Source organism: Dromiciops gliroides, chromosome 4 (assembly GCF_019393635.1).
Source record: "Dromiciops gliroides isolate mDroGli1 chromosome 4, mDroGli1.pri, whole genome shotgun sequence".
NCBI classification, from domain to species: domain Eukaryota; kingdom Metazoa; phylum Chordata; class Mammalia; order Microbiotheria; family Microbiotheriidae; genus Dromiciops; species Dromiciops gliroides.
Genome location: NC_057864.1, coordinates 415,920,610 through 415,943,737, shown reverse-complemented (window position 1 = coordinate 415,943,737; position 23,128 = coordinate 415,920,610). Strand labels below are relative to the sequence as shown.

Genomic DNA, 23,128 nt, shown 5'->3' with positions numbered 1-23,128 from the left:
CTTTTTCCTCACTCAACATGGCTGCCTTTCCCAATTCCCTTCTATGGTCCCGAAGCCAAAGCCACCAGGAACGCCCAACATTCCCAACCTGCCCCTACCAAAAATGGCCACCGGCCTCCAGTCTTTTTACTTACTCTGACGCCAGGGCTTCACGGGACGCCCGTCACTGCCAGGCCGCCCTCACTCAACATGGCTACCCATCCCCATTCTTCTTAATGGTACCGAAGTCGTCGCAACCGCCCAGGTTACAGGCCGCGATTTCCCGGATGAAGCCACCCCCGCCCGTCCCCGTGCCCTCCCCCTTCCTCACGCCCGCGGCGGCGGCGGCGGCGGCGGCGGCAGCGGCAGCGACAGTAGCAGCGGTAGCGGCGAGGGCCCGGATGCTGTTCCGCGAGACGGGCCCGGGAGAGCGGAGCTGATGGACCCAACATGGCGGCGCCGAGTCTGAGCCGAGAGTGAGGCTCGGGAGGGGGAACGGAGAGGGGCGGGGCTGGGAGGCGGTGGGCCCTGGGGGTGGGGAAGGGGAGGTGGCGACTACGGGCCCAACCCGGGGGAGCCGAGGGGAGGAGAGGGGAGGGGCGGAGACGGGTCGGGACGCCGTGAGGTGAGGTGAGGCGAGGGGAGGGGAGGGGGCAACCGTGGGTCCGGGGCGGGGCGGAGACCGGGAGAGAGGTAGGGGAGAAGGCGAAGGGGAAGGGGAGGAGCTGAGCCGAAATAAACGCGAGGGGAGGCCGAGGGGGCATGTGGGGCAGAGGCTGAGAGTGTGAGGAGCCAGGCTGGGGAGGGGCTGGGGGTAGGCGGGAGGGGGGGGGGAGTGAGGAGAGAGTTGGCCGTGGGGGGAGGGAGTTGTCTCGGCTGGCATCGGATGGGGAAAGGGCGAGGCTGGAGGAAAAGTGTGAGCTGGAGAGGGGGAGGGGGGAGAGGCCCGGGGCAGAATGGGGGGAGGCGGAGGCGGTGAGCGGAGTGCGGGGAGGTCCCGGGAAGCTCGAGACCCGGGGCTCGCTAGAGTTGGGCTGCGTCGGTCACCTCCGGCCCGGAGGGGGCGGCCGGCTCAGGCACCCCCCGGGACGTGCCCGTGTCTGTTGGGGGATCGCTGAGCACTGGGGGAGGAGGCGAACAACTCTTGGACTTTCCGGGAGCTCCCCAGTTTTAATGTTCTTGGGGGCGGGGGGACGGGGAGGTGATATCCGGGTGTGGAGGAAGAAGAGTACTTTTGTATTTTTAAGTCAAAACCCAAAAAGGAGCAGAGCAAGGAAACTGTCATTGCCGGGTTGGAGTTTTTTGTGGGAAGGAGGTGGTTGCAGGAAAGGGGAGATCATGGGGGAAAAAAACAACTGGACAGTCATTGTCTAGGACCACAGGCCCATAAAGTGAGTCTCTCCATCTCCCCCTTTAGTGATGATGCTGTGTCAGGGAGGGAGTGGTCATTCTGTGTCTGTAGAAAATGCAGACTCCGGAGAGCCTCGTGAAATTTTGGCATCTGGGTATTGCAGCCCTAATAGAACACTTGGGTGTCATGTAAGGGGCAGAGGTTCTAACAAGCCATATCATGTCCTATATCTCTGACAAGCCATTCACTTAGCCCTTGTTAGAGATATGGGAAACAGCTGGACCTTATGCTTTGGCTGTATGTAGTCACTTACTTAATCCACCATATTCTGGGGATGGTGGGGGGGGGGCGCGGTTAGTGGGAAATAGTCAATATTAGTCTTTCCTCCTCTCACAACATAAACGGGAACTGGGGAAGCATGAAATCTGGGGGTAGATGAGGTGTCATTCTTGCATTTAAGTATTCACTGTGCTTAGTTTTCCCAGCAGTCATTGAACTTGTAACCTCTGCCTTGTGTCTGTCTAGGAGGAGAAGGAATTCTTGGGGTTAGGTTTTGTTGAGGGGAAATCGCTGTTGGGATGCCTGAAGGCATTTGGCAAATCAAGTTAACCTTGCCCTTCATTTGTCTCTAATCTTAGGGTTAGGTTATTTCAGTGAAAAGATCCTTAGATTTGTTTCTGTCGTCTTTGGGACAGCGTGTGCGGCTGCTCTGTGCTGGGTTTCTGTGTGTTAGAAATCAGGAATTGACTCATGTCTTGTTTTATGTTTTGCTGCTGTAATTGAACACAATTGCTAGGGAGAGTGAGAAAGAAAAGCTTCTGGCAGAGGTGGTCTGAAATTGTCAGTGATTTTTGCTCCCTTTCAGAGAAAAGGGACAAGGGAAGGAATAGTGGCTTTTTGATCTTCATGAGAAACTCGTCTGGGGTGAGCCCCATGATTCCAGTGTTGCAGTAAATGGTACTTGACTTCCTGACTGGTGTACCAGATCTAGGTTACTGAAAATATGTTTGGATCAATCCTCAATCATTCTCAGCCTAGAGAACTCTAGGGTTATATTGTCAGTTCATTAGATAGGAGATATCGGGAGTGTTCACTCTGGGCCAACCCAAGGTGTCTGCTGGATCAATCTCCTTGATCCACCTAGCTATCATTCGCAGAGATTCTTATTGGCACCAGCCCAGCCTTGGGGTAAGAGGAAGACTGGGTTTGGGAAGTTACTGGAGTATTCACCTTATGCCATTTGACAGTTTGTCAGATACTAAGACCCAGAGATCCTTCTGACTTTCTCTTTGGAATGGAGCATTCTTTCCCTTTTACATAATGTAGAAAGTGAGTCTCACTCATTGTTTTTCACCTTGATGATACAGGCATCTGGGCCCCTAGTTTTGAGAGGACTTCTGCTAGTGATGAAGTTGGACAAATCCCTGGTTCCTTATTGTGAAGGAAATAGTGGCCTATTTCAAATGTGATTTGTCAGGCTGTCTCTGGTCACCCACTGTGACCCAGTGGGCTTATCTTTGGGAACCTTGTAACCCACCCTCCACCCCATCTGCTCTCTGGAGTAAGCCATTGAAGAATGAGATCACACTGTCCAAATCTTCAATGAAGTCTAGAATAAAGATTGAAATGAATGTGAGGAGGCTTGATCTGGGATCCCAGAACAGGGTTCACATCAGGCCTCTTCAGACTTGTCTGGCTAGCTTGTAGTGAGACCACCACCTGCTTTTGGCTGAATGGCTTCACAGTCCTTAGCAAAAGGCCAGTTAACCTTTCTAGGCCTCAGTTTCCTCTGTAAAGTGACCTCTAAGGTCTCTCCCAAGTCTAAATCTGTGTAACCTTTTGACCTAGGGCTTAATGTGATTGAGTTCCTTTTTGGAGTTTGAGGAAATTAGCATAAAAATGCCTTGGGTCTGAAGAATTCTGAGTCACAGAGTGGAGTCTCATATCCCACTAGCCAGGCTGGGAGGTGAGGGAGTTGTGGAACAGAGATAATGCCATGTGTATATTTGCTGTCTTAGGGAAAACTTCAGGACTCAACCAGACAATTATCTGAATTGGTGACACTTGGGGAAACCTATTCTGATTGACTAGAAGTGAAGTATTTACCTGTCTAGCTGCCTATCCTCTGGCCCACACCGACTAACAGCTGGGCATAAGGACTAACCCCTCAATGGCTGTGCTTTCTGACCAGGTAGATGCAAGAAAATGTTCCTGCTATCCCTATCTAGGGAACAGTTGGGGGTGTGAAATAGAGTTGAAAAAGATCTGGCTTATGGATAGATGGCTGGACTGTGGAAGCCAGAGTGAAAAGAATGATGAACTTGAAGTTATGGTACCTAAGTTTGATTCCTAGCTCTATTTCCTATGTGTGACTTTGGGTAAGATAATTAGCCTGGAGGGCGGCTAGGTGGCGCAGTGGATAAAGCACCAGCCCTGGATTCAGGAGTACCTGAGTTCAAATCTGGCCTCAGACACTTGACACTTGACCCTGGGCAAGTCACTTAACCCCCATTGCCCCGACAAAAAAAAAAAAGATAATTAACCTGTCAGACTAGATGACCTTCCATCCCTGTGACTAGATCTATGACTGATTCTGTGTAGCTGTTTTTTTAGGGGTTCCCTTTGCATGTTTGGGAGTTGGGGCATCTAAGCTCTCAAATCTTGGTATGGGCCACATTTCTCTCAAAAGCCCTAGTAGAGTACCAAATTCTCTCACTACTGGCTCTTCCCCTTCTCTTTTCTAATAGAGACCAGTTCCAGTTTCCCTTCTTTGTTTCTAGATTCCCTGAAACAATAGTAAAGATGGAGGCAGACCCTGCTAATCAGTACCCCAATCATGGTCTTTCCCCTAAGATCCTTCAGGCAAGCACCTTTGGTGAAAGAGTACTTTATTTGTTAATTCCTTTACTGGTCTGAGGACTTAAATTTGTTCATGTAAAAACTAAGTAGAGGGGGGTGTTCTTTTAGTGAGGAGGCTATTTCTGGGCTTTACTACAACAGATAAGACTGCTAATGGTGCCGTGTCTGGATTGTGAGCAGGGTATTAATGAAGGGGTTACTTTGATACTCAGAAACCTGAAATATGTGCTGGGACTTGATTTTCCAGGTGTTACTAAGTTTACTGTGGTCTTCTGGGTCATGAACTCACTTTACTAGAGGAAGTCTGAAAACTTGGGAACTTCCCCTGCTATTCTTGAAGACTGCTCAGCTTGGACCTGCCTGGACAAATCCTTTCAAATTTCCTTTACTTTCTAGTCCATCCATTGATCCGTCTTGCTTTTATTGAGGAGTAAGGTGGTTAGAGGCAAAGGCTAGTTCTTCTTGGGTTTCTAACCACCTGAAGTCACTCCTGCTGGGAGATCTTTTTTCCCAGAAAAAGGCAGGTAAAGAAGTTCTACCTTATAAGTGAATTTCTTGTCTCTGCAATCTCACAGGCAGCAATTGTGACTGATAGCCTAACCAGCTTTGTGTGCACTCCTCTCAAAACTATAATGTAGGTCAGGGGTTCGTGATCTAACCAAGCCTGGAATAACATCAATTTTTTGACCTTTATACCTGCATAAGATACTCCATATCTCCCAATTTGTAGCATTTTCACTAGCTGTCTCTCATGCCTGGGAATTCTCTCCTATCTCTGCTTTATCACTTCCTTCAAGACCCAATGTACAAGAAGCCTTTCATGACTCCCTTTAATGCTAGTGCTTTCCATTTGCTGATTCTCTCTAATTTATCCTGTATATATCTTGTTTGTACATGGTTCTTATGTTCTCTTTCCCCTTTCTTTGTAGCTTTGCACAGTGCCCAGCATATAGTAGGCACTTAATCAATGTTTGTTGACTAACTGACAGTGAGACAAATTGGGTTTCAGGCAAGAGAAAGGACAACTGGACTAGAGAAGTGAGGAGTGCTCGTGCTGTTATCAGTAGCAGCTGAGCCTCACTACCAGAGGTTGTGCTCCAACTCTGAATCTGCTGTGAACTATTACCCAAGTGAACTTGCACAATTCCATTCACTTCTCCAAGCCTCATTTATAAACTGGGATCAGACATAACTTCTAAGGATTCTTCCATAGCTAAAATTCTGTGACTCATTACATCTGGTGTAGCTTTTTTTTCTTTATTTTATAAAAGAATGGACTGAAAATATCTTAGGTTCTAGAGCTAGGACTCAGCTTTCCCTATCTTCTTCATGGTGAACTGAACTGCTATGAGAAGGGGCATCTTTGTGGTAGGAGATGAAATGGGAGCTGGAAAATGTCTGGGACACGGGTGGGGGAATGATGAAGGTGATACTTGACAGCATCTCTTCTAAGAACACAACATTAAAAATGCCAGCTTCAGGGAGGGGAAACTATTTCCTGTCCGTGAATGGATTTCAGAGCTTGGGGAACTGGTCCTGGTAAGGATGGACACTGAACTCTAATTCGTTGTTGTTCCCCTTGTTCTTACAGCACAGTGGGGATCGTAGCAAGTGAACAGGGCTTCTGGAGATCGGTGTGTGCCTGAGCCCCCAGCATGGCAGGGCTCAAGCGTCGGGCCAGTCAAGTGTGGCCTGAGGAACGAGGAGAACAGGAGCACGGGTTATACAGCCTGCACCGCATGTTCGACATCGTGGGCACCCACCTGACGCACCGAGACGTGCGTGTCCTCTCCTTCCTTTTTGTCGACGTAATCGATGACCGCGAGCGTGGCCTCATTCGAAGTGGACGGGATTTCTTGCTGGCGCTGGAGCGCCAGGGCCGATGTGATGAAAGTAACTTTCGACAGGTGCTGCAGCTGCTGCGCATCATCACTCGACATGACCTGCTGCCCTATGTCACACTCAAGAGGAGGCGGGCTGGTGAGGGGTTTATTGGGGGCTGGGAGCATGGGCAGGTCAACAAAGGAGTGTGTGAGGGACGGGGAGGAGTGGCACCGTGGCCCAGGGTGTGGGTCTTGCCCTGAAGCATTTGGATGAGAGTGGCATATCCAGCCCCTAGTATAGGATTAGATGGGTATGGGTGTGTGTGTCCCATCTTTCCCTGAATGACTTACTTTTCTTCTCTCCCCACACACAGTGTGCCCAGACCTTGTAGACAAATACCTGGAGGAAACGTCAATCCGTTACGTGACCCCCAGAGCCCACAGTAACCCAGAGCCGGGACCTCCCCAAACCCCTAAATCAGGTGAAAAGATGTAGATGTCCTTTGGTTCCTCTGACTAAGAGGATTCTAGTCTTACTCTATGCCTAACTTCCAAAACCAGGTGAAAGGATATTGACTCTTCCCCCTTTTGGCCCCACACAAAGCTAAGGGGATGCCCCTGAGTGTACTCTCTGCTGTTCCTTTTAGGTCGCGTGGATTATTTTTAAATGTTTGATGGCTGTTCCTTCCTCCCCTTTGCTGTCACTTTCCACTAATTCTGCCTCCTCCCCTCCTTCCCAAAGAGTTAAACAACTATCAACTTATCTTCAGTCCCACAAATTGACAGTGGAATTGATGATGATGGGTCTCTGCTTTACTTCATTTACTCCCCTTTTCCTGCCAGTGCCTCCCCACTATCCTGTGGTGTGTTGCCCCAATGCTGGCCAACAGATGTGCGTCAAACGGCCAGCTCGAGGGAGAGCCACGCTTGTGAGTCAGCGGAAGCGCCGGAAGTCTGTGACACCAGACCCCAAGGAGAAACAGACCTGCGGTAAGGAAGACTACAGATCAGTCCAGGCAGGGAGCTGGTAGCAGCAAGGTCACTGTCCAGAGGCAGAGCACACGTCTTTTCCTGATGGATGGGGATGGTGAAAGGCGCTGCCCCTTTCCCTGGCCTTTTAGAATGGTACCTTCTGTCCAAGGAGGGAGAAAGTGAAAGGAATTTGTGCAGTAAGGCTAACCATCTATTTAATACAGAAAAAGTTCATTCCTATATCCCCAAATGCAAATTTGATTTGGAAGTGATGTGATCTTATTATACTCCATTACTAAGAACTCTTCCCTCCATGCCCAAGCATGGGCTCAGACAAATTTGGAGGTGTATGAGGGAAATGGCCCAAGATGAGACGTGCAGAGAGAAGCCATAGGAGAAATCTTACTGAAGAAGGGTCACCACTACCTCCTTACTGTAGTGCCTTGGTCTTCCACCCCATCAGTTTCTTTTTGGGGGGGGGGCAGCCTATCAGTCTTTCTGAGCAAGCTATGGCCTAAGCACTCACCTCTTCTTTCCTACAGACATCAGACTCCGGGTGAGGGCTGAGTACTGCCAGCATGAGACAGCTCTGCAGGGCAACGTCTTCTCAAATAAGCAGGACCCGCTCGAACGCCAGTTTGAGCGCTTCAACCAGGCCAACACCATCCTCAAATCCCGGGACCTGGGTTCCATCATCTGTGACATCAAGTTCTCGGAGCTCACCTACCTCGATGCCTTTTGGCGCGACTACATCAACGGCTCCTTGCTGGAGGCACTCAAAGGCGTCTTCATCACGGACTCCCTTAAACAGGCTGTGGGCCATGAGGCTATCAAGCTGCTGGTGAACGTGGATGAGGAGGACTATGAGCTGGGCCGACAGAAACTCCTGAGGAACTTGATGCTGCAGGCACTGCCCTGACCCTCTCACCTTTCACAAATCTGGGGCCTCAGCTGGGTACCCACCTCTGGAGTTCACACACTGTCTGGGGTTTTCTCCACACCCCTCCTGTCACCTTCCCCTCCCCCCTTTTTTAAAGGACAAGACAAAAAAGCGGAAGTGGTGTGTCTCCCCGTCCCCTCCCAGACCCACTGACTTCCACAAGCCTGGGACTCCAGCCCGGGCAAGAAAGGAAGCAACAGTCTGGTCTCGAGTGCTCTGTGGAACCGCTGCTGAAGTGGTGCAGTGGGGTCAAGGGGAGGTTCTCTCAATTGCTCTCAGGCCTCATGAGGGCTAGTTTTGTTTTGTTTTGTCTGAGAAACCAAAGGGCTGTGGTGTGAGCGCTTGCTGGAGAGAGCTAAGAGTCAGGGTTGTACCGTGGGGATTTACCGCCACCTTCTCTCCACCCTGCTGAGATTGTAAGGAACAAGCTGAACAACACTTGTACAGGCATGGCCTCCTCACCTACTCACTCCTGGCCCCTGGTGCTTCCCTCTCTCTCCCCCCATCTTCCAGGGATGGAGGTTAGGGGCCCTTTTCCTGGTCTGGGTCCCTCATTTACCCTTTGTCAGCTCCTCTCCTAGGAAGCAGTGAGAAGGGAAGCCTGGGACAGCCCAAGAACCCCTTGTCTGTGTGCTCTCATGCACAAGTGCCTGTGTGTATGCAGGATGGGGGGGTCACTGGTAGCACATGCTCCCTGAGAAAAAGGGGTGTGGGCCGTTTTTCCTTCCATGTTCAAGTGAAAATAAATGTATCCTGCAGCCCATTCCCATCTCTTCTGTTGTCTGGCTTGGGGTGGAGTCAGAGCTGGGACATCCCGTGAGCTTTGACTGAGTACAGACTTTCTCTTCCTAGCCTTTAGTGCTTGTGAACATCCCCAATTCCTTCTTAATCCTGAGGGTTGGGCTGGGACAGACACTAAGTTATGTATTTGTTCTGTCACTACCTACATCCAGTCAGCTTCCCCCTACCCCGAAAGGAAATGTCGAGACTTGGGATTTCATGACTATATTTTTTTCAATGTCAGTGCAGCTTAGATCATGGTGTAGCTTTAGTTTTTATAAAATAGTGATTTAAGAGCCCATCTATACGCAACTAAAGTCTGAGTTCATAAAAGCATTTTTGGGGGGCTTTACAACAGGTTGAACCTGGATGCCTCAAAGGGAGTAGAGGTTCTTTGGTGGCCTGGGGTCCTGCCTCCAAGCCACAGATCCTCACGGGTCCAGAAGAGGACCCCAGTTCAGTCAGCAGCAGGTGTTAAGATCTGAGCGACCCAAATTACCATACAGGTCAGGCCTTCGGTGCTTGGTCACAGGCATGTGCTGGCGTACTTGGCGCAGATAGCCCAGGTCAATGTGAGCAAGGCAGAGGCCTGGCCCCTCAGAACATCGTGCCACCACCACTCCCCAGGGGTCTACCACCATACTATGTCCATAGCTCCCCCTTTTTTCATGGTGCTGTCCCCACTGTGCAGCTGCAACCACATAGCACTGCGTCTCGATGGCCCGAGCCCGGAGCAGCACCTGGGGAGAGAACGAAGGTTGGAGGAAATCAGCTCCAGCCTATGGTGGGGAGGGGTGGCTTTGATGCCAGCCAAATGGAAAGAAGAGCAGTGACCTTTGGAAGCCGTTGTGGGGAGCTTGTTAAGATACAGCATTTCTTTCTAGCTGGATAGAAAGGTCCTCACCTCCCAGTGGGCTGGTCCTGTGACTGAACCAAAGGCTGAAGGGTAGGTGAGGATTTCAGCACCATCCTGGGCCAGTGCAAGGGAGAGTTCTGGAAAACGCAAGTCGTAGCAGATGGCCAGGCCTACCTGGGGTGGAGGAAAGTGGAATCTTTAGTTTCTCCATCGTCCTGACTGCTCTTCACACCATTGCCCCCTCCAATGTACTCCACTTCCCTCTCCCCACCTTAACCTCCTCCCTCCCTCCCTGCCAACCTTGCCAGCTGGTGTACTGACAGGTGACCCAAGAGTGGGCCCAGGTACAGTAGAGCTGCTCTCACACATGGGTCCCTGTCCTGGAAGCTCCACATCACAGAGGTGTGTCTTCCTATATGTGGCCACAATAGAGCCTTGGGGGTAGAAGAGGAACACTCTGCTGGTGATTCTGTATTCCCCCCATTGTCCCCGAGAGAGTGCTGCTAACAGGAACCAGAGGCACAGACATGTCCACAAGGTGTATGTGTTTGGGGAAGGGTGGGGGAGGGCAGGAGGGACGGAGAGAAGGTGCTCCAGGCAATCCAACTGGTCAGTGGCCTGGAGGGCTTGATAAATTGTCTCCAAGGTCTCCGGGTAAGGAAAGTGGAGGGAGTGAAGTTGGAGGCAGAAAAAGGATTCTAGAAATGCCCCTTAGAAGGGCAGGAAAGGGCTAAGAGGTAGTCAGGGACAGTCTTACCCTTACTGTCCAGGAGCACGTGACAGTTATAGATGCGCCGAGTCTGCTCCCAGTCTTTGCCACGTTCATGAAAACCACCAAGGGATATCCAGAGCCCACATTCCCTGTAGAGAAAGCAAAAGAGACAACCACCCTTCTCAGAGCCCTGTCTGTCAATCAGCTGAGCCTCCTGACCCAGTGTTGTTCCCTGCCATACCTGGCAAGTCGGGCATAGCGATTCACAAGATCCCCATCCAGTGGCTCAGACAGCCGAAGTGTCTCTGCTGGGTCACGAGCGATAAAGTCAAAGGCCTCAGGCAGGAAGGCCAGGCAAGCACCCAACCTGGCAGCTTCCTGAACCAATCCTGAACAGGCTGCGAAGGTCTTTTCCTTATCTGGTGTGGATGTCACCTGGCACACTGCTACCAGGGGCAGACTCCGAGAAGAAGAGGAGACAGCCATGGTCCCAGGCCTGTGAAGAACAGAAGATTCAGACATCCCAAACGGGAAAAAGGGAGGCCCCCAAACGGGCAGTGCCTCAGGTGGGAGCTTAGGAGGGAACTGGGCATCTTCTCTACACACAATCCTGACCCCTTGCTTGGCTTTGGTCCGCAGGAAAACCAGCTAAGGTGTTTGGCTGGGTTCAATCGGAGTGCCAGCGCTGGTTCTGACAGTGTCCTTAAGTGACCGTAAATCAGTCCCTCACCCTCCCTGGGCACAGCCGGCTGTCCAGTGCACACGACTGCACTTAGACCTCACGGGGCGGTTTGTTAAGTGCTTTGACGAGCCGCTCCTCCGGGTCCGGGTCCCCTTCCCCACCCCTGCCACTCCTCGGGGAGAAGCGGGCAGAGTGGGCATTACCTGCCGCGCCTGGTGCCTGCTGGGTCACGGAATTGGGCGAGGACAGGGAGCTTGAATCCAGAGCGCAGCAGCAACAGGCACTTTCTTGGCATCCAAAGGGTGGAGCTCAGCCTAGGGAAGAGCAGGGTTCTAGGACGCTCTCCCACCTCTCCGGCTCTGGAACACTAGTGACCCAGAGACGCCCAGTCGGTGCCCACAGGGCACGGAAGTAGGCCCGCCCTGCCCGGCTCCAGGCCGCCTGACGCTCAGTTCCAGCGGGTGGGGCTCGGCTGGAGCACCGGACTTCGCCAGCCCGGCTCGCCCACGCACTGCCTTCGCAGTTCCGCCTAGGTCCCCTACTGACCTGGTGTTGGTGTCCTCTCCCTTCGGACCGCGGGAATCCCCAAGGGCAAGACCACTCCGCGTCCCCCCTCGCATTCACTGCCCAGACCCCCGCCCCTCGCCCCGACACGCACTGCCCCTGACCCAGCTCGACCTTCCCCTCCTCCCACATCCCTCCCGGGTACAAGCAGAGGAAACCACGGAGTAGTGTCCTACATGGAGCCGGAGCCTAAGGGAGGAGAGTCCGCAGCTCCCTCTCTTGCCTCCCGCCCTAAGGTCTTGAAGCTTGGAGGCCATAGGGCATCCGGAAGTGCCTGGCCCGCCCACCGGAAGTGCCCCTAACCAAGATGGCACTCGAGGCCCCAGAATCCGGAGGAGGTTGGGAACCGAGGCTTCCGGATGTGACGCATGAGGAGACGAGAATCGGGCTTCTAAGGCCCTACAGCTAGCGGGCGGGTAAAGATGGCGGAGAGTAGCAACCGGGGCAACAAGAGTAGCGGTAGCAGCGGCAGCGGCGCTGGCAGCGCGGGCAAGGGGGCGGTGTCTGCGGAGCAGGTGAGCATAGCTGGCCGCACGGCTATCCCGGCTCTTGTCAGGGGCCGTGAGGGCGGGGTCTGTGGCACGTGCGGTGCCCGCCGCCGCAGCCGCAGCCCGAGCTCGCCGGGCCACGGACATGTGCAAGACTGGGGCCCTCGCTGCGGGGGTAGAGGGGTCTGTGTGCGGAGGGGGAGTGTGGACACTACGGTGGGCTTGGGATGGGGGGGGGGCCTTCGCGACGAGTGTGGGACAGCAGCCCCCGCCCCATCCATGCTTGGGACTCCAGAAGAGGCCGATCCCCCCCGGGTCTCCCCAGTTCTCAGTGGCTCTGGGGAAGAACCCGACACTGCCTGGAGACGCCTAGGCCCTCCTGGGGAAAGACCCACGTGAGGCCTGAAATCCGCAAACCTAAAGAAGTTCCGTGGTCTTCGCGGGTGCCGACAAGCGCCCTCAGCCTCTGGTTTGGCAGTGGGGGGATATCTTTTGACAGTTGGTGCGTGTCAGCCCGAGTTCTCGAGTCCACCCCTCCGGTAGTGCAGCAGGATAGTCCCCGAGGGGATTGACCGGTGACATGAGCCATAGCAACACCCAGATGCTCAAGACCTGCCTGGTGTTCGGAAACAGCTGCTGTAGGGGGAGTGGAAAACTGTAGCGAGCTTGACCACAAGCAGCTTAGAACACTCAATGGTATAGGACTGGTCTCAACATTTTTGGCCTAAAGAAAGGGATTTCTGGTCTCCCCTCCCCCCATACGTAATGGTTTTTTAAAAGCTATTTTAAATTAAAATATTATTTAATTCTTAGAATATTTTAGGGGCAGCCAGATGGTGCAGTGGATGGAGCACTGGCCCTGGAGTCAAGAGGACCCGAGTTCAAAACCGGCCTCAGACACTTGATAACTTACTAGCTGTGTGATCCTGGGCAAGTCACTTAACCCCAATTGCCTCACCCCCAAAAAAATATTTTTTAATTTTTTATTAAGATATCTTAAAAGTGATTCTTCCTTATGATCTTTTCATATTGCAACTTAAGAGTGCACTTTGGCTGGCTCGGCTTATCTTTATGCTCTTTGAAGTTTATTGAGAATTTGGAGGGGTGTGAATGGGGAGTGGGAGGGTATCCACAGAGCACCCTCTGTACAGAATATAGAAAATACAAACAGCCAGGAATTCTTTGGTCTGGAAAGGGCCATGAAACCAAAACCATTCTCAGGAGAGGCGAGGACTAAATTAGCCTTTGGGGTGCTGAGTCCTTGCTGCTGTTACTCACATGGGACACTCCATCCCCCTCAGCATAGGTAGTGGCCCCTTCATGCTGGAATGCCCTCTCTGGTCTCCTGCTAAGTTCAGGTTCTAGCTTCTAAATAATAACAATGATGATGATGATTTGCTGTAGTTCAGTTGAGGCCAACTCTTTGTGACCTTGTGGACCACAGCACACCAATACTGTCCATGTGTTTTTCTTGGCAAAGAAACTGGAGTCGTTTGCTATTTCCTTCACCAATGGATTACGGCAGAGAGAAATTAAGTGCCTTGTCCAGAGATGAATAGCTAGTAGGTATCTGAGGCTGCATTTGAACTCAGGTCTTCCTGACTCTAGGTCCATTGCTCAGTCCATTGAGCTACATTTATATAGTGCTTACTATGTGCCCTGCACTGGCTAAACTTTTTACAAATACATTTGATCCTCACAATCCTATTTTACAGATGAGGAAACTGAGGCAAACAGAAGTGACTTGCCTGGGATCACATAGCTAATAAGTCTGAAGCTGGATATGAATTCAGGCCTAGCATTCTGTGTATTGTATCACCAGTTGCCATGAGCTTTACTGATCACCCCTGTTGCTAGTGCCTACTCCCCCAAATTCTCTTGTAGTTCTGTTTATTTAGATACATATTTACGTGTATGTATGTATTGGGGGGGGTGTCCTTATCTGTATATGCCTCCCCTACTAAAACGTAAGCTCCAGAGCAAGATTTCTTTTTTTCCCCCCGTTTCTTTTGGTGGGGCAATGAGGGTTAAATGACTTGCTTAGGGTCACACAGCTAGTAAGTGTCAGGTGTCTGAGGCCGTATTTGAACTCAGGAACTCCTGACTCCAGGGCCAGTGCTTTATCCACTGTGCCACCTAGCTGCTCCCTCTTATATCTTTTTAAGAAATACTTGTTGATTACGTCTGTCAGTCAGTAAACATTTATTTAGTATCCACTAAGTGCAAGAAACAGTCCCTGCCTTTAAGGAGCTTACAGTTTGGTGAGGAAAGACTCCATGCAAAGGACCATGCACAGATAAGCGAAATACAGGATCAACAGGAGATAATTGACTAAGGGAAGGCACTGGAATTAAGGGGGCTTTGGGAAGGCTTCCTGTAGAAGGTTCCATTTTAGTTGTTACTTGAAGGGGGCCAGAGAAGCCAAAGGTACCAGATGAGGAGGATGAGTATTCCAGGCACAGGGGACAGCCAGAGAAATGCCTTGAGCCCAGATGGAAAGTCTTGTTTAATAAACATCCAAGAGGTCAGTGTCACTGAATTGAAGAAGGGGGGTAAGGTGTGAGAAGATTGGAGGTGGAGGGGTGACAAGGTTATTTAGGGGTTTAAATGCCAGAGGATTTTGTGTTTATTCCTTAGAGGCAAGGTGGAGCCACTGGAGTCTAAGTAGGAGGGTGATGTCATCAGACTTGCACTTAAGAGAATCTTGATTTTTCCTTTTTCAAAAAGCTTACAAGTTGATCTTAAACACTAGTATGCAGTTACTAGCTGTGTAAACACTTACTAGCTGTGTGACCCTGGGCAAGTCACTTAACCCCAATTGCCACCCCCCCCAAAAAAAAAAAAAGATTACTAACACAAATTTCTGTTCCACCCACCCAAAAAACTGTATACAAAGTTTTCAGACCCCCATTTAACCCTGCCCAAAAAACCCCCCAAAACCAACCAAACATAGGGGCAGCTAGGTGGAGCAGTGGATAAAGCACCAGCCCTGGATTCAGGAGGACCTGAGTTCAAATGCAGCCTCAGACACTTGACACTTACTAGCTCTGTGACCCTGGGCAAGTCACTTAACCCTCATTGCTCCGCCCAAAAAAATCACTAGTGTGACCATGTCAGTTGAATATCCTGCTCGGTAAAAGTCCATTGGCTTCTTATTCCCTTTAGTATCAAATATAAAATCACTTTTGGCTTTGAAAGCCAACCCCCTCCTCTTCCAGGTTACTCAGTGTAGTCTCTGACTCAGGGCCATGGGCCTTCCTGCTGGCTCTTTCCACGATGTTGTGTGTCCTGCCCCTCACTTGGAATGCTTACCTCCACACCTCAGCTTTTCTGGCTTCCTTCAAGACACTGTCTGCTAGCAGCTTTGCCCTGCCTCCCCTTCCCGCTTCCGGGATTAATTTCCCTTTAGTGTATATACTTCTCCTGTGTGTGTTAGAATGTGAGCTGAGTGCAGGGGCCACGTGTGTGTCTTTCACTGTATCCCCAGTGACTAGCACATAGGAAGTGCTTAACAAATGCTTGCTGTGGCCAACAATGATAATGCACCTTATACCCTGACCATAATGACAATACTTAAAGCTGTCCGATATAAAACAAGGAGTTGATCAGAGACCAGATAAATCAATATTTATGTGCTTGACACTGGATTCTAGGCCTGAACTCCATTGTTAACAACCTGGGTGGGTGATAGTGACAACACCTCTAGGTATGTTTTTCCATCTGTGAAATGAGGAAGCTGTATTACATGATATCTAAAGTTTCTTTCAGCTCTAAGTTTCTAGGATTCTAAAGTTAAGGCCCAAAAAAAGTATGTTTTAGGCACATACCCCTTTATAAACCACTGCTGGAAAAGATCCCATAGGTTGTCAATCTGGTCATCTCTGGCCATGCCAGAAAACATGAGAACAGTACTGTGTAAGGTAAAGGGAAGTAGAGTTATATACGAGTGTCAGGATATGGAAAAGGAAAGACTAGTAGGAAAGGTCATTTGTAGATAGAAAATTCTGGGAGCAGGGCTTAGCATTCACATGAGATATTTAGTGTTGGATTATTTTGCTTCTTTAAAAATCTGCAGCTAAGATTTTGAGTAGCTGCTAAAAATAGTATTTTTCAGGTATGAATGGTTCAAATTCTCTACTCTAACAAATTTAAATGAATTTAATTTGGTGTGGCATCTGACAGAAAATTCACCTCTAATCTAGAAGCATCTCTGATTCTCATTAGTTAACAAGAGTAATTTTGTTTTGTTTTTAAAATATCTAACTCCCCTTAGTTGTTTTAACCTCATGGGTTTAGGGATTGGCTTTATTTTACAAAGTAATATATTTTGAGTGTATGCTCAGAAAATGTTGGGTTTTTTTTTTTTTCAGGTGAGTCTTGTAAGTAGGTTCCATTTGCGTTCACACAGGAGTCAGTTAGATGTTGCTGCAGTCTAAGCTGATCAATCAATCAGTATTTGTTAAGCATGTACTTTGTGTCAGGCATTGTGCTAGATGCTAGAGATTCAACAAAATTCAAGCAGTCTCTACCTTATATTCTAACAAGGTTGGTGGCTAACACTTATATATGTAGATATAAGAAACTTGTGGGAGGGAAGGCACTAGGAAATCAGGGACATCAGAAGGTGATACTCAAGTTGAACCTTGAAGTAAACTAAGGATTCCAAAAGTGGGGAGACCAGTAGAGAGTGTGTTCCAGGTATGGGAGACAGCCAGTGCAAAGGCATGGATAGGGGAAACAGTGTGCTGTATGATGAGCACCAAGAAGGCCAGTCTGGCTGGATCATCAAGCATATGGAGGTAGCTATTGTACAGTAAGGCTGGAGAGGGAGGATGTGGCCAGATTATGATTATGCTAAAAGGAGGCCTATTTATATGGAAACACAGGAGTTGATTGAATGAGGGTAGGAATGGGCCACATTGTCACATTTGAAGTTTAGAAAATCTCTTTGGCAACTGTGTGAAGGATGAATTAAAATGCTGAGAGACCAAGAGTAGCGTGACCAATCGGAAGGTCTTGTATTGAGCAGCAGAAGGTGGTGGAGGATTTTAAGCAGGGACAAAGCAGGTACTGATGTATTGCATAACAAGTGAGGCGCCAGAGATAGGGAACCTGTAGGAGATAGTATTCCATTGTCAGGATGTGGGCATGCAGAAGGAAGGGGGCCTTGCTAGGAAAGACAGTAGGGAAGAGTAGAAGATTTGGTACTGAATTGTTCTGACTAGGTCAGAGTTTGGGCTAATCTTTCTCTGGGTTATACGCTCAGCCCTAGGTAGGTACAGAGAGCACAAGCCCAGGGAAGACCATCTTTACTTGCTCTAACACATACCACTGTTAGTACTTGTCCTGACCATCACCCTGTATAGTCTCTGAAAGGAATCATCCCTCAAGGGAAGACCATTTCAAACAGGGATCAGTGAGGCCAAATTGGGAACCCTGGTTTGTACTCTTTCCTCAGCAGGAAGGCTACCACCTCTCTTGCCATCTCCTCACCTCATCTCTCTTCTCCCCTAGGTGGTTGCTGGCTTCAATCGCCTCCGGCAGGAACAGAGGGGCCTAGCATCCAAAGCAGCTGAACTGGAAATGGAGTTGAATGAGCACAGGTGAGAAGGCTGGGGGAAGAAATAAGGAAAAGTTGGGGGTATGGGGGAATCTATGTTGTGTTGGGGCTGTGCCCTCAGACCCTTCTCCTTCCTACCCTAGCCTAGTGATAGATACACTGAGAGAAGTGGACCCGACCCGGAAGTGCTATCGGATGGTTGGGGGTGTGCTGGTGGAGCGAACTGTCAAAGAGGTGCTGCCTGCTTTGGAGGGTAACAAGGAGCAGGTAAGAGGGGAAAGAGAAGGAAGGAGATCAGAACTTCAAGTGAGATCACTGAGTAGGAAGGACATTTGGTTAAAGCCAGAGTCAAAGTATCTTTTGAGGGGGCAGCTAGGTGGCACAAGGGATAAAGCACAGGCCCTGGATTCAGAAGGACCTGAGTTCAAATTCAGTCTCAGACACTTAACACTTACTGTGTGACCCTGGGCAAGTCACTTAACCCTCATTGCCAACCCCCTCTCCCCCCCAAACAAACAAAAAAACCTGCCAAAGTATCTTTGGAGTTAGGCCCATTCTTTTTATGGGCCTGGCTGGGCTGTGGAAAGTAATAGGGCAACAGTGATCTTATTTCTTTTTCTAAACTCATCTGCTGGGCTGCTTAATATTGATTATAGGGGAAGTAAAGGAGAAATGTCACCTCTAAAATTTCTGACCAGGTAGGGGGAATATTAGTATTTTAATTTAACACTAATTCTTACCCACCAGATTCAGAAGATCATTGAGACACTGACCCAGCAGCTTCAAGCAAAGGGAAGGGAGTTGAATGACTTCAGGGAGAAACATAATATTCGGTTAATGGGTGAGGATGAGAAGCCAGCAGCCAAGGACAATGGGGAGGGGTCCGGAGCCAAGGCCAGCTCAGCTGGTGTGCTAGTCTCCTAAGAATCGAAGACCTCTGGTGTGTTTTTTCTCCCATGCCTCTTACACATACCCTTTATTATTATTTTTCTTTGTTGCTGCTCTTGTAATATTTTTGTTAAATAAATGGTTTGGTCGCAATGCCCAGTTCTGGTCTGGGGCTTTCTCCTGTATTATTGATAGAAATTAAGAAGAGGGACCAGGACAAGACTCATTCAGATGAATTATACAGATACCTAGTAGCTCTTATAATAGACTAAAAACTCAGAATGTCACTACTAGGATTTTCAATGTCCCTTCCCCACCCCCCAAAAAGATGGAGAGAGTCAGTGTCTGACTTCCAGATCAGCATTTAATGAACAACTGTAACTGCAGGGTCTGGTAGGATAATGCTTTGTGTGTTTGGATGAACTGAGGAAGCAGATTTCTCTGGCTCAGAAAGATAGTTCCAGTGTATAAACATCCGGACTAGCTGTCCTGCCATCCTCACCAAAGCCTCCAACTAGATAGAGCTGGTCATTCCAGAGGCAGGTTCGATGGCCTACCCGTTTCATGCTTCGATCTGCACAGGGAAAGCAGAACCATCTTCTGGTTGATTTGCCTGTGGGAGAAACACCTGAGGTTATAGAATCCGGAAAGTTTCCTGACTAAGCTAAATCCATCCCCTTCCTCTTGGCTTTCCTGACTAAATCTGTGCTGATTTCCCCTTCTTCCCCAGCCTGCCTTCTTCCTGCCCTCTCTTTGTCCTCCCAAGTATCGGGGCAGCTCTCACGAGAATCGTAGATGTAGAGGTCGTTGCAGACTGTGTCCCGGGCTCTGGTCAGAGTTTCTCCACCAAAGAGCACAGCAAAGGGCCCTACCACCGAGCAGGAATGGTGCCGAAGACCCCGGGGCCCCTCCAGGGACCCCTGCTCACTGCTCACTAGCTGGGAGAGCTGTTCTGTCAGCCGCGAGGCAACGACCGGCTCCTCCTGGAGGGTGGGGGCCGAGAGAAACGGGAAGGGATAGGAGCTGGCCTGGAAGCCACCTCTGACATACTAGTGACTGGGCAAGTCACTAGTCTCAGGGTTCTGAGAAGGGTCCCTGGAGGTCGGAGGGAAAAATGACATCCTCCTTTCAGCATAAGGAATTTAAGATGCATTTAGAACCCGTATTCCGAGGAGAGGTTGGTAGGTCTCCGCTGGCCTGGGTGTCGGAGCCCCTAGCCCGGGGCTATAGCCCCCACACACACACACACACCCCGGAGTGCTTCGCGCCCTTCTCCCCTTCCCCGCAGCCGTCTCTCACCTGGACATGCCCCGGGCCCCAGCGCCCGGCCACTTCGACCTCGGGGGAGTTGCAGCCCCCGAAGAGCAGGAGCTGGTAGCCGGACTGGGGGCCGCCGGTGCGGAGCAGCGCAGCGCAGTGGCCCGAACGTGAGGCCGTGTGGCAGCCCTCTTCGCGGTAGCTGCGGGGATGGACAGCTCAGGCCGCGGCCCGGCCGGGGAGGTGACCCGAGGGCTCGACCTGGTGCGCGCGTGGCCGCGGGCGGCTTCCCGCGGGGCCTCCCTACCTGTAGGTGCGCGCGGGGCCGTCCACGCGCAGGGTGTAGACGCTGCCGTAGCGGCGCTGGGTGCGAGTGCCGCCCTCGCGGCAGGCCACGCGCAGCTCGTGGTCCGATAGGCGGGTGCAGGTGTGGCTGCTGAGCCCGGCCGGGGCGCAGCTGCCCGGGGCCGCGGACCAAGTCTCCCAGGCCCCGCGCTCCGCATCCAGGACTGCCACGGCCGCTACGCGCCGAGACCCGTCCCAGCCCCCCACCACGCAGAGCCAGCGGCCGCCCACGGGCGCCGCGTCGTGGTGGCTGCGCCGGGGTCCCCCGGGGCCACCCGCCTGCACAACCTGCCCCGCCGCCGGGTCAAAAGTCACCGCGTTCCCGAGGGGCTCGCGCGCGCCCCCGCACGACAGGCCCCCGAACACGTAGAGCCGATCCCGCAGCACGGTGCATGAGTGGAACGCCCGAGCTAGGAGCGGGTCATGCGCCACGGGCCTCCAGGCCCACCCAGGGCGCCGGGCTACGGCCATGAGGGGTCCTAGGGCCCGGAGGTGCCGGCGACCCTGCCCCGCCCCTCTCCTCCTCTTACCTGCCTATGCTGCCCCACGTCCCACCCCCAGGCTCGCAGGAGCCCCGCCCTTAGCCTCACCCCACCCCTTCCCCCAACCTGGGGCGAGCTCTCCCGGACCTCGGAGCCCCGCCTTTCTCAGCGTCGCTCTGGTAACGACGGCTGTTAGCAACAGCGTAGGCCGGAAAGGCTTGATTACTATAGCGACGGGGATGCAAATACAAAGCGCTGTTACCCCGGAGTAACCTGGTGTCCAGTAGGGTATCGGTAACTATGGCAACAAGAGGAGGGGCGGTAGGAAACGACCCTCCTAGGACAAATTGGAAGCTCCAGGGCCGGGGTAGGGTAAACACGAGTAGGGTGGAGAGAAGGGACAAGGAAACCCTCTGTGTCCTCCCGGTGCCATGAAGGTCTAGGCAGTGTCTCCGTGCCAGGCAGCTGGAGACTGTGGTTCTTTCTCTATGATTTCTGAGTTCTTAATCTGGGTCCAGTCCATAGAGATGTGATATGGACTGGAGATTTGGAAACCTGGTTTCAAATCCTAGCTCTGCCATTAGCCTTCTAATACATTACTCCATCTCTCAGGGCGTCTTTTCTTTGATTTCTTGTTTGTACCTCCCAGTGGCATTCATTCATTCATTCCTTCATTCATTTTCATTACTCTTCGATTAAATGAGGGTGTTGAAATAGGTGTCTCTCAAATTAATCTGATTATTGGACACGAGGTTGAAATAATGACAACTCAAAAATGCTGGCTTGAGTATCTGGAAGTATGGAATATTTTGAAGCAAAATAAAGAAAATGTGCTCTTCATACCAAGAAATTGTTATATATAATAAATATTTCTGTTATACATTTTTTCTTTTTGTTTTTGCAGGGCAATGAGGGTTAAGTGACTTGCCCAGGGTCACACGGCTAGTTAAGTGTCAAGTGTCTGAGGCTGGATTTGAATTCAGGTCTTCCTGAATCCAAGGCCAGTGCTTTATCCACTGCACCACCTAGCTGCCCCCTGTTATATATTTTTTTAAATCTAGAAGGTTGGTTTATTTAGACCTCTTATCTGTATAAGTGCTCCCAACCATAGATGCAGCTCACAATTTATCTATATCTTGTCATCCTGCTCAATTTTTGGCTGTGTTTTCTTATATTTCCTCCACAGAAAAGAATTCTCCCAAAACGGGAGGAGTCTTCCTCCAGGCCTTTCTGCGCTTAAAAACATGTTTTATTGTTACTCTTTTATTATAACATCACTGTCATTTCCTAGTAATTTCCCATTATCCCCAATAGAATTCTACCTTTGTAACAAATAAATACAGGGGCAGCTAAATGGCGCAGTGGATAGAGCACTGACCCTGGAGTCAGGAGTACCTGAGTTCAAATCCAGCCTCAGACACTTAACACTTACTAGCTGTGTGACCCTGAGCAAGTCACTTAACCCCAATTGCCTCACTAAAAAAAAAAAAAGACAAAAACAAATAAATACAGTTAAAAAACCCAACACATTGGCCATATATGAAAATGAATGAATCATTCTGCACTTAAAAGTCCACTACATCTTTGCCAAGAGACAGTAGTCATGTTTTATCATCCATATACTGAAGTTACAATCTGTCATGTCACCATCAGTGTTCTGGTTTTTAATTTTCAACTTTGTTTTTTATTATGAATTTACAAACAGCACTCAAAATGAATGTTTCCATATATAAAGAACAGAGGAAGAGACTTGTATATGAAATAATTAATCTTTTACATAACAGCCTGGGTTTTTGAAGTATATATTAAATTTAACATGGTAGGATCAACAGGGCCCTGCTTGTCTGTGTGCCCTTCCAAACTTCTGTCTGTTCTCTTCTGTGTATTTTTAAATGTTTCCTGGAAGCTCTTTTCTTGCTTTCCTTTTTTAAATATCACTATCACTACCTTCTACTACTTCCCACAATTCTCCCCAGCAAATAAATTTGTTTGATCATAACAAATAAGTATAATCAAGCAAAACAATTTCACATATTAAGAACATCTGAAAATGTGTGACTCATTCTGAACCTAAGGAAATGATGTTTCATCATCAGTCAGTCTTCCAGAGTTGTGACTGGTTATCGCTTTGAATAAGGGTTGTCAAGTCTTCAAAGCTGTTTTTCTTTACAACATGCAGTGTCATGAATTGTCCTTCTGGTTCTGCTCATTTTACTCTATATCAATACAGGTCTTCCCAGCTTGTTCTGAGTCTGTCCCTTTCATGTCTTATGGCACAATATTATTCCAGCACATTCGTATACTAGTTTAGCCAATCCCCAATTGGTTAATGAATACTCATTTTGTTTCTAGTTCTTTACTGCAACAGAACATTTTGCTATAAAGTTTTTGTCTATTTGGGTCATCTCTGGGCCAAGCCTATCTTAGGCCAGTCTGGTGATTCAGGCTGGGGTTTAGAATGTAACAAGGTGGGGCAGCTAGGTGTCGCAGTGGATAGAGCACCGGCCCTGGAGTCAGGAGTACCTGAGTTCAAATCTGGTCTCAGACACTTAACACTTACTAGCTGTGTGACCCTGGGCAAGTCACTTAA

At 50.1% G+C, this 23,128-nt stretch overlaps 4 protein-coding genes across 11 annotated transcripts; 2 read left to right on the top strand and 2 right to left on the bottom strand.

The window, feature by feature from the left end:
- The first annotated feature begins 305 nt into the window (after window positions 1-305).
- DEDD (death effector domain containing) lies at window positions 306-8,687 on the top strand. Of its 6 annotated transcripts, none has more exons than XM_043964670.1 (5): window positions 307-455; window positions 5,781-6,169; window positions 6,387-6,494; window positions 6,856-7,002; window positions 7,527-8,687. In XM_043964670.1, the coding sequence occupies exons 2-5, from the start codon at window positions 5,845-5,847 to the stop codon at window positions 7,901-7,903; spliced, it is 957 nt and encodes a 318-aa protein (XP_043820605.1). In that variant the 5' UTR covers window positions 307-455; window positions 5,781-5,844; the 3' UTR covers window positions 7,904-8,687. The 6 variants fall into 6 exon arrangements, with proteins under 6 accessions (XP_043820611.1, XP_043820605.1, XP_043820608.1 ...); XM_043964673.1 differs by lacking the exon at window positions 307-455 and adding an exon at window positions 580-609; XM_043964674.1 differs by lacking the exon at window positions 307-455 and adding an exon at window positions 586-604.
- Window positions 8,688-8,913: 226 nt separating this feature from the next.
- NIT1 (nitrilase 1) lies at window positions 8,914-11,824 on the bottom strand. Of its 2 annotated transcripts, none has more exons than XM_043964667.1 (7): window positions 11,695-11,824; window positions 11,158-11,268; window positions 10,514-10,768; window positions 10,318-10,421; window positions 9,861-9,994; window positions 9,609-9,734; window positions 8,914-9,444 (listed from the first exon to the last, which is right to left on the bottom strand). In XM_043964667.1, coding segments are annotated over exons 1-7 (1,011 nt in total). In that variant the 5' UTR covers window positions 11,697-11,824; the 3' UTR covers window positions 8,914-9,165. The 2 variants fall into 2 exon arrangements, with proteins under 2 accessions (XP_043820602.1, XP_043820601.1); XM_043964666.1 differs by lacking the exon at window positions 11,695-11,824 and adding an exon at window positions 11,501-11,641.
- Window positions 11,825-11,845: 21 nt separating this feature from the next.
- PFDN2 (prefoldin subunit 2) lies at window positions 11,846-18,613 on the top strand. The gene is made up of 4 exons (XM_043964680.1): window positions 11,846-12,033; window positions 17,521-17,609; window positions 17,710-17,833; window positions 18,314-18,613. Exons 1-4 carry the CDS (start codon window positions 11,941-11,943, stop codon window positions 18,488-18,490), a joined length of 483 nt encoding a protein of 160 aa, XP_043820615.1. The 5' UTR covers window positions 11,846-11,940; the 3' UTR covers window positions 18,491-18,613.
- Window positions 18,614-18,798: 185 nt separating this feature from the next.
- KLHDC9 (kelch domain containing 9) lies at window positions 18,799-20,996 on the bottom strand. Of its 2 annotated transcripts, none has more exons than XM_043964669.1 (4): window positions 20,019-20,996; window positions 19,754-19,913; window positions 19,190-19,437; window positions 18,799-19,067 (listed from the first exon to the last, which is right to left on the bottom strand). In XM_043964669.1, the coding sequence occupies exons 1-4, from the start codon at window positions 20,525-20,527 to the stop codon at window positions 18,983-18,985; spliced, it is 1,002 nt and encodes a 333-aa protein (XP_043820604.1). In that variant the 5' UTR covers window positions 20,528-20,996; the 3' UTR covers window positions 18,799-18,982. The 2 variants fall into 2 exon arrangements, with proteins under 2 accessions (XP_043820604.1, XP_043820603.1); XM_043964668.1 differs by having other exon boundaries at window positions 19,239-19,437; window positions 20,019-20,957.
- Window positions 20,997-23,128: the final 2,132 nt, after the last annotated feature.